The sequence below is a fragment of the Oryzias melastigma genome, linkage group LG20 (genome assembly GCF_002922805.2).
Source record: "Oryzias melastigma strain HK-1 linkage group LG20, ASM292280v2, whole genome shotgun sequence".
Taxonomy (NCBI): domain Eukaryota; kingdom Metazoa; phylum Chordata; class Actinopteri; order Beloniformes; family Adrianichthyidae; genus Oryzias; species Oryzias melastigma.
This window is the reverse complement of record NC_050531.1, coordinates 4,783,398-4,792,052: the sequence shown is the minus strand read 5'-3', so window position 1 is coordinate 4,792,052 and position 8,655 is coordinate 4,783,398. Positions and strand designations below refer to the sequence as shown.

Below are 8,655 nucleotides of genomic sequence, written 5' to 3'. Positions count from 1 at the left end.
TTCTTTGTGATTTAAAAAAAAAATCTAATTTCACAATAAGGTAGAGGATAATTTAATTGTTTACTTTTCGGCGGCGCTTCAGGATGATTTACCTTCCGAGTCCTCTTGCATCCCTTACTTGAGCAGCATCTTCGTTTGCGTCCTGTGTTTTGTTTTCTCCCTCATGGCTCGGTCTGTGGAGATGCTCTTAGAGAACACTCTCCATTCCTCAGGGAATCAGGTGTTGTTGCGTTTTTCCCTCAAGGCATTGATAACCGACTGATTTCTTTCACACGTTTTGAACTCCGGTTTGATTACATTTGGCTATTAAAATCTTCTGGGGATACATGGTAGTAAATGTAGCTCCTCAGTTGAGCTTTTATTCTCCTTTATAATGACTCTTTTTATTTTTTAAAGATCTTTAACAGAATCTCTAGAGATCCCCCTATAGTTAACGTGACATTTCCTGCTGCTTTTTTGGCTGGTGTTCTCCACGTCGCATATCAAAAGGCATGACTTTAGGCAGACACCAGCTGCTTGATAGCGGAGCTCATGTTGACACGGGATAAATGAGAAGAGGTTTCCTCACATATCTGAAAGGGAACCATTTATCAGCAGGTCCCGGTAATGGGCTCCCCGTTCGGTTTCATCAAGCTCATTTGGGAAACTGCCACAAGATCACGGCGAGTGATGAAACATGAGCGATCTCCCTTGATGACAGAGGACGGCGTGATTTAGAGTTGGTTTCCCCTTGAGTTCATTAAACTCTGCGGGCTGCTGTAACCTTAGCAATCGTTAATGCACCCTGCTTGTTGGAGCAACGTGACACGGGCAGATTAACTGGAAAAAGCTCTTGAGAAAAAGTTATTAGAATCTCCTTTTTTTAATGTTTTTCTTCATCAGAGATGCTTTGGGTTAGATTAAGTTGACCTTTACAGCAAAAGAGCATCTTTGGATTGCAGCAGGTTCATCATTATGCTCCTCAGGTGACTCAACAACTGTTTTTCCAAGAATATATCAGTTTTTTTCCCCAAAAAATATGTAATATTATTAGTTCTGTCAATGGGTGAAAAAACATAATCCGATTAATCACATTTTTGGGTTGTGATTAATTACGATGAAAAACATTGCAATTAATCGCAATAATCACAATTAATCGCAATTAATCACAATTTATTGCGATATCACGATAGAATCGTGATTAATTATGATGAAAAAATTGCAATTAATCCCAATAATCACAATTAATCGAGATTAATCACAATTAATCGAGATTAATCGCGATTCACGATAAAATCGTGATTAATCATGATGAAAAAATTGCAATTAATCCCAATAATCACAATTAATCGTGATAATCACGATAAATTGCGATAAAATCGTGATTAATCACGGTTCATAATGATATTTTACTTAGTACATTTTTTTTATGACATCATGCGGGTTTTGAACAAAAACGGGCCTGAGAAAATGTTTCTTTCATTTTTAGTGTCCAAAATTTTTTATTGTATAAAGTTTTAACTCAGATATCCAAAGAGTGTAATTTTCGTGCATAAAACACATCACAGAAAGATGAGCAGAACTCTGAACACTTTTATATTTACAATATTACTCCAATAATATAAAGACAGTGACATGCAGACCTGAAAGAAGCCAATTTCTACTAGGGTTTGGGTGAATATTCGATTCTGATTGGCTGCTGGGTTGTTGGGTTACCATGACAACTGCTTATCAAATAGTTCGCTTTTTAAAAAAAAAAATTATCTAAACCGAAGAAAATAAGAAGAATGAAGTACTAAAGTCGATTGAATTTTTATTTATTTTGTAGGTGGCAATGTTACAAGTGGGATAATGCTCAACAAAGTGTGGATTATCATCTTATAGTTGCCATTTTTTGATCAACTCAAATCAATAATTCCTTAAAAGGAGAAGAAACATGATGTAATAAATGTCAACTTAAGTCTCTTTTCCACTGATCGGTTCGGTCTGGTCCACTTCAGTTTTTGAGCATTTCCGTTATAAAATCGACCCATTAAGCTGGACCGAACCGTACCATTGTTGGGCTCCAGTTTCAAATGTAATTTTTTTTTAGGTTTCAAAATTTTATTTTCTAAACTTGTTCTTCAGTTTTCACTCTTATTTTTTTGTTTTCGAATCAGAAAGTTTCAGTTTCAAAACTTTTGGCCATGTTGTGGCGTGTGTGGGCGGGGCTAACACAAAGGACCAATCAAAATCAATGAGGGTGTTAACTTCAGTTCACGGTGTATACGAAACACAAAAAAAAAGAGTTGAAACTGAAAAAAAAAGTTTTGAAAGTGAAATTTTGAGTTTTTTAAATCTATAAAACAGCATTCGAAGATGAAAACAATTAAGTTTATTTTAGAATAACAAAAAGTTTCGAACATTTTACATTTTTTTTTGGCCAAACACCACTATTTTTTTTTTTTTATTTCCAATAGCAATTGCCCCAATTTATCTCAATTTTTTCATCTATTTTTCACAATTGTTGTGGTTTCAACTTTTCACCAAACATTTCTGTATCTTTTATAGATTTTAGTTCTATACTTTTTCAGCCGAAGGTTTTCATTCAGATCAAATCTGGATATAAACACTATTTCCTTGAAAAAAAGCTGTTTTCATGGCTGAAAATGATGACTTACCACATTAAAGACTCTCTGTTGTCACCCAAGCATTTGAATGTCAGGTTAGCAGTTTCATTTTGTTCCTTTAGTGTCTCTGAACCCACACATTGATTTTTCCCGTCCTAATCTTTCTGTGCTCCGTCTGATGGATTACTTTGGTTGTCGGGGCCTTTTTAACTTTCACCGAGAGCCTCTTTGACCTTAAGATGCCTGCTCTTTGCTGCAGATTACAAATACAAATGCCACTTCTGAAATTGGCTGTAAATCAAACACCGTTTTGCAGCAACCTTTTTGATGCTAATAAAAAACTCTGCATTTATGCAAATATTTGCTTGTCATCAGTAGAGCAAAAACAATTGATGAGTTTTCACTTTTGTCTTTCCTTTTTAGGCTAAAGGCAGATCTTGCATACAATTACAAAGGACCGAGAACGAAAGACGATATCGTGGAGTTTGCCAACAGGGTGGCGGGGTAAGTCGAAAGCTTCAAACAAAACTGAGCACGACTTTCCTCGTTTCAAAGGGAAATGTGCTGCACTAATGAGAGCTGTCCAAGCTGGCTTATCATTCCAGGCCATGTTTGTTTCATAGCTCAATGCTCCACTTTAAACCTCTGCACCGCCTGAGCCTGACGGCTTCCCCTCCTTGAGGGGGAATCGGGCTTGATCCGTGACAGTGGGCTTGATCAAAAGCTTGGCCCCCAGTTTCATCTGGGGCTGCAGGGTCTCGGTTCTCCACCAGGTGGTGCTGTTGCCTCAGAAACCGGAGCTTTGACTGGAGGATGCATCAGTGATCTCTGGTTTGTGCAGGCCGGCCGTCCGGGCGCTTCCCAGCACGCAGATGTTTGAGCACATGATGAAACGCCACGACGTCCTCTTCGTGTATGTCGGCGGGGAGTCTCCACTTAAAGTAAGCGCCGTTTGTCTCAGAAAGTGTGAAAAGGTTTGATGAAAGCGTTGAAATATTCTCCGGTGTTGCAGGAGAAATACAACGATGCGGCCTCTGAGCTCATCGTCTATACGTACTTCTTCTCAGCTTCAGAAGACGCCGTGCCGGAGGTACAAACTTTCAAATACCTTTTAAATAGTTATTTATGTGGTCAAGTGTAAATAAAAATGTGAGATATTTTGTTTTCTTGCTAACAGAATAATGATAATTATTACTTTTTCAGTCCATCTCTATGCCAGAGCTTCCTGCGGTTGTGGTCTTTAAGGATGGAGGTTATTTTACCTACGATGGTGAGTACTTTGCCCTTTTCTTAAGCTCCTCCTTCTCTTCTCATCTTTTGGAAACTCGAACCATGTTTCTTCAGCTTTCTGTTCCCGCTGCTCTCCTCTCATCTTCCCCACCGCACCGACTCGACTCTGTGTGCTGGCCCATCATAAAGCTCCCGGGGTTCTGCCGCGATTATATGTGTGTGGTGGGTTCAGTGATGTTGTGGTCGCTGGGCTCTACATAGCAGACCTCGGTGCACGGACTGCTGTCCTGAGTGGGCGTGAGAAACCACGGATCAAAAAAAGAAACTTGTGCTGAGTTTGTTTTATCTTTACGTGCCAACAACTGAGTGGATCTCAGTGTTTAAGTCAAAGTCGATGTTCATTTCCAAACAACATCCTTCTGTTTTAGCCATATTGTTTTTGAAATTTGACATTTTAGGGTAATTCATGGATAAACCTGACATTAGTGGAAAGTAAAATAAAAAAAAAAGTCTTAAATTTAACTTGAAGAAACTTTTAGGAAGAGAAATGAGAAAATGATCAAACTCGTTCTAAAATAAACCAAAACATTTTATTTATATTCTGTAATTGGAAATTTTATTGAAATAAAGAGATAATATGGAACTTATTTGTAGTTTTTGAACAAAAGCGATCTTTTACTTTAATAATTAAGGCGGAAGACAAACTTCGATCTGACGGCTGTAATGCAGAGCAGCTCTCCGGTTGTGGTGGGCGGAGCCTAACAAATCTGTCTATTAGTAATCCAGCAATGAGGAAACCAGTGATTATTTTATTTTGGAATGGGAATCAACATGAATTTTTTAAAACGAGCATCGGCGTTGTCTACAAATTGCGGAAACTCCGCAGTTCTCCATGAAAATCCCGCCCGCAGCCGTTCAAGAGTTCAGAGTGGACAGACACGCCCCCACCTGTGAGCAGATTCCAGCCGAGCCGAACCGAAATCCAGCTGGATCAAACTTCTCCCAAAAACCTTTTTATCATTTTTCACAACCACAATAAAGAAAGTTTATGAGAAAAAAAGGAAAAGCTGGAAAAAAAATAGAATTTCAAAAAAATATCAAGTGGACAGCAATGCTCTTTGGGCTGCCTGGGATTGCTGAATCCACACAGACAGACTAAAGCCACATAAAAAAGATCACGTCATAGAGCTGTGAGGTGTGGCACGAATCTGAATTTCACCTGAAGTTTTTTTGCATTTCCATTCAAAAACATGTTGATTAGTTTGTTGACATAATTTATTCTTGTTGTTTTTGTAAAATGACACCTAAAACTTTCATTCTATGTTGTAAGAACAGTTCGTTAAACATTTTTGGGGTTTCTACAACAAAATGAATCCCCATTTTCCAGACGGAATTTTCTTTTTTTGCATGATATTATGTCTAGTGTGGGAATATAGCATGAAAAAATGACGGAATAAGGAGCTTGTTACATAGATGAGGTTGTGTCGATTAAAATAACTCCAAATAAGCATGTAGATAGTCTGTCAAATTGAAAATAAAGAAGTAAATTCAAAAGTAGACAAAAAGTGAGTGGTTACAAAGGGTTAAGCCCCAGTTCCCTCTGATGAGCTGGAATCAGAGTCCAAACAGAAGCAGTAAAGGTGTACCATTCAGCTGGTATAATCTTGCTCAGCTTTCAGCGCGTCAGTGTGAGTTCTCCTCGCTCCCGGAGGATCTCTTGTATGTGGAGTCCGCACTGAATCTGAGCCGGGAGGCGAAAGCTGTAGAACAGGGCGTCCAGGCACAGCGTCAGCACGAACGGACTCCAGTAGTGGCAGTTCGGGAGGTTAGGTGCGCGGTGGGTCACCCGCAGGACGAACGTCACCTCGGCCGCCGTCCTCGGGGTCACGTGCGTCTGCTCCACCTGGCCGTTACGGAAAGCGGGCTTCCTGATCCAGAAATGCAGCAGCAGAGGCTCACCGCACCGGACGTTGATGATGAAAACCCCACTGGCGGCAGATTCCTCCACGACCCTGATCTGAAGGGTGTCGCGCGTCGCCATGGTTGGTGCATCGACCTTTCCCTTCATAGAAAGTGTAGACTGTGAGAATCAAACTGTATTTATTTCTGCCTAAAGCAGAGGTGTCAAACTCAATCGCACAAGTGGCCTAAATCTAAAACACCTTAGGTCACGGGCCGAACAGGATAAACATTTATTGAACACTACATTTTTAAAACTTTAAAACTGTAACTTTTTAACATAATTATGAACTAGATATATAGCATTACCTGTGATAATGCTAGTGTGAATGCTGTAAGCTGAATTTGGCCTCTGAAGATGATAGCGCTGATAGCTGAAGATGCTGAAATTGATAGCTAAAAGTGCTAAAGCTGAAAGCGGAAAATGCCGAAGCTGATAGCCAGCTAAAATGTTAGATAAATGCCAAATTAGCCTAAAAAAACAAAACAAAAAAGACTTAAGTTAGTCAAAACAGCTAGCATTTAACTGAAAAAATAGCTTAGCTTCAAACTAGCCTAAAAAACTGAAGAAAGCCTAAATTAGCCAAAACTAGCGTGTAAATATAAGTCTAACTCAAAAACAGGCTACAAAACTTATAAAAAAGCCTGAATTAGCCAAAACAGCTAGCATGTAGCTGAAATATTAGCTAGACTCCAAAATAGCCTGAAAACTGAAAAAAGCCTAAATTAGTCAAAACAGCTGGCATGTAGCTGAAATATTAGCTAAACTCCAAACAGTCCAAAAATCTTAAAAAAAAGCCTGAATTAGCCAAAACAGCTAGCATGTAGCTGAAATATTAGCTTAACCCCAAACCAGCCTAAAAAAAAATCCTAATTTAGACTAAAAAGCTAGCATGTAGCTGAAATACTAGCTAAACACAAAAATTGCCAAAAAAGGAAAAAAAGCCTAAATTAGTCAAAACAGCTATCATGTAGCTGAAATACTAGCTAAACTCAAATGTTGCCTGAAAAACTGAAGAAAACCTTAATTAGCCAAACAGCTGGCATGTAGCTGAAATATTAGCTTAGCTCCAAAACAGCCCAAAAACAAACAAATAAAAAAACAAAATTTAGCCAAAACAGCTAGCTTGTAGCTGAAAAATTAGCTAAACACCAAAATTGACCAAAAAAATGAAAAAAAGGCTAAATTAGCTTAAACAGCTAGCATGTAGCTGAAACATTAGCTAAAATCCAAAAATAGCCCCCAAAAATCTTAGTAAATACCAAAATTGTCCAAAAAGCAGAATGCCAATTTTTAAAACTTTAAAACCGTAACTTTTTAACATAATTATGAACAATAAAACGGCAGGAATATTATTCCAGAATAAATCAACTTAAACCTTAAATAACCTTCAATATTTTACTCTCCATAAAAATATCTTTTGTCAAAATTATACAAGAAATAAGAGCAAGATGACATCGGGCCGTTAATAAAAATATAAAAAAATGATCTGGGTAGAATTAACCGGAGGGCCGTATCCGGCCCCTGGCCCTTGACCCTGACACATGTGGCGTGAAGTATTACTTACAGTGACAGGATGCTTCTCCGCCTCCCTGAATCACAAAATGCAGTTTCCCGTCCCTTTCCTTGTTTCTAATCATCACATCTCTCTGCAGACTGGCCTCCCTGAAATTGCACAAGCTGAAAATAAATGAGTCGAGGCCACCTGATGCGGGTTTCTATTACCCTCCCTTTGCATGACGATCTGTCTAAAACTTTTTATCAAATGTTATTTGGCTAAACCTCCGAGAGATATTTGCATAGGCAGCCAGCGCGTGCGGGGATATTATATTGCAGGACTTGCGTATTCTATTTTTTTTGCAGGCGAGTTTTGTTTTAATCTGCAGGCTTTAAATGGGTGACACTTCCCAGAAGATGCAAATGTCTTTCATCCCGCTCTTCCCCTGACGCTTGTGTAATTTTTTTTGTCATGTGGCTCCAGAAGATGCAGATTCAAAATAGTCATTAGACATCGACTGCTCTCCTGCTGCTGTTGTGTTTTGTTTCTCAGGAAGAGCCCCCGCTGAGCGGAGCCACTCTGCCCAAACGCAACCTCTCGCTTTGTGTAAAGTTATATTCGACATATTGTTGTTGGGCTTTGATAGCTGCGGCGCGCATCACAAACGGCGGCGTCCCTTTTGAAGTGAAGCATTAGAATGTAGTCCTGCAGAACGGCTCATACATATTTAATTACCCTAATCTTCTGTTTGGTTGGGGTACGACTGCAGGTCCGCTCTGTTGTTGTGCCTTAAGCTCGGAGCAGTTTTGATCACTGCGTGTTTGAAGATAAAGATCCTGTCTGACATGTTTGTGTTGAATGAAAACAGACTCATTTAACAGCGGCGTTTGGTGGATACTCACCTGTTGCTGCTTCGTTTACAAGCACACCTGTGTGCAAACAGGTTTCTTAAAAATAATTCCCTCTTAAGAGTTACTCTTGTGCTGTTTTGGCGGTCGGTGTCTCAGTTCTAGCTCTCGTTTCATGAAACTGCATCTTTTTACTGCAAACATGAGTCTCCTACATGGATCTGATTTTGTAGGAGTGTTCATGTGTGTGGTGTTCACACCGGACTGTCGTGATCCGATACTAGTGTGCAGTTGTAAGAGTGTCAAATGTGAAAGCGGTTCAAATCTAGTGAATTTTCCTCCAGTTTTTTCTTTCACAGCTCTTGGTATCTAACACATTCTCACCTCCAAGTCGTCACATATGGACGTTTGGTTAAGGACCTCTCCACGTCACTTTTTGACGGTTTAGGTTTCCCCAACTCGTCGATTTTTGAAATGCTGGCTGGTTGTAAAATCAAGGGTCCACTACCCTTGGGACGTGATACCGCACGC

General features: G+C 39.4%; 1 protein-coding gene across 1 annotated transcript in view; it reads left to right on the top strand.

Annotated features, from left to right (window-relative positions):
• Positions 1–8,655, top strand: part of tmx3b (thioredoxin related transmembrane protein 3b) — a 56,168-nt gene that overhangs the window by 5,578 nt on the left and 41,935 nt on the right. Inside the window, exons 6-9 of the mRNA XM_024280412.2 lie at positions 3,012–3,092; positions 3,430–3,529; positions 3,601–3,678; positions 3,792–3,858. Coding sequence (XP_024136180.1) covers positions 3,012–3,092; positions 3,430–3,529; positions 3,601–3,678; positions 3,792–3,858 — 326 coding nt within the window. The remainder of the gene's footprint in view (positions 1–3,011; positions 3,093–3,429; positions 3,530–3,600; positions 3,679–3,791; positions 3,859–8,655) is intronic.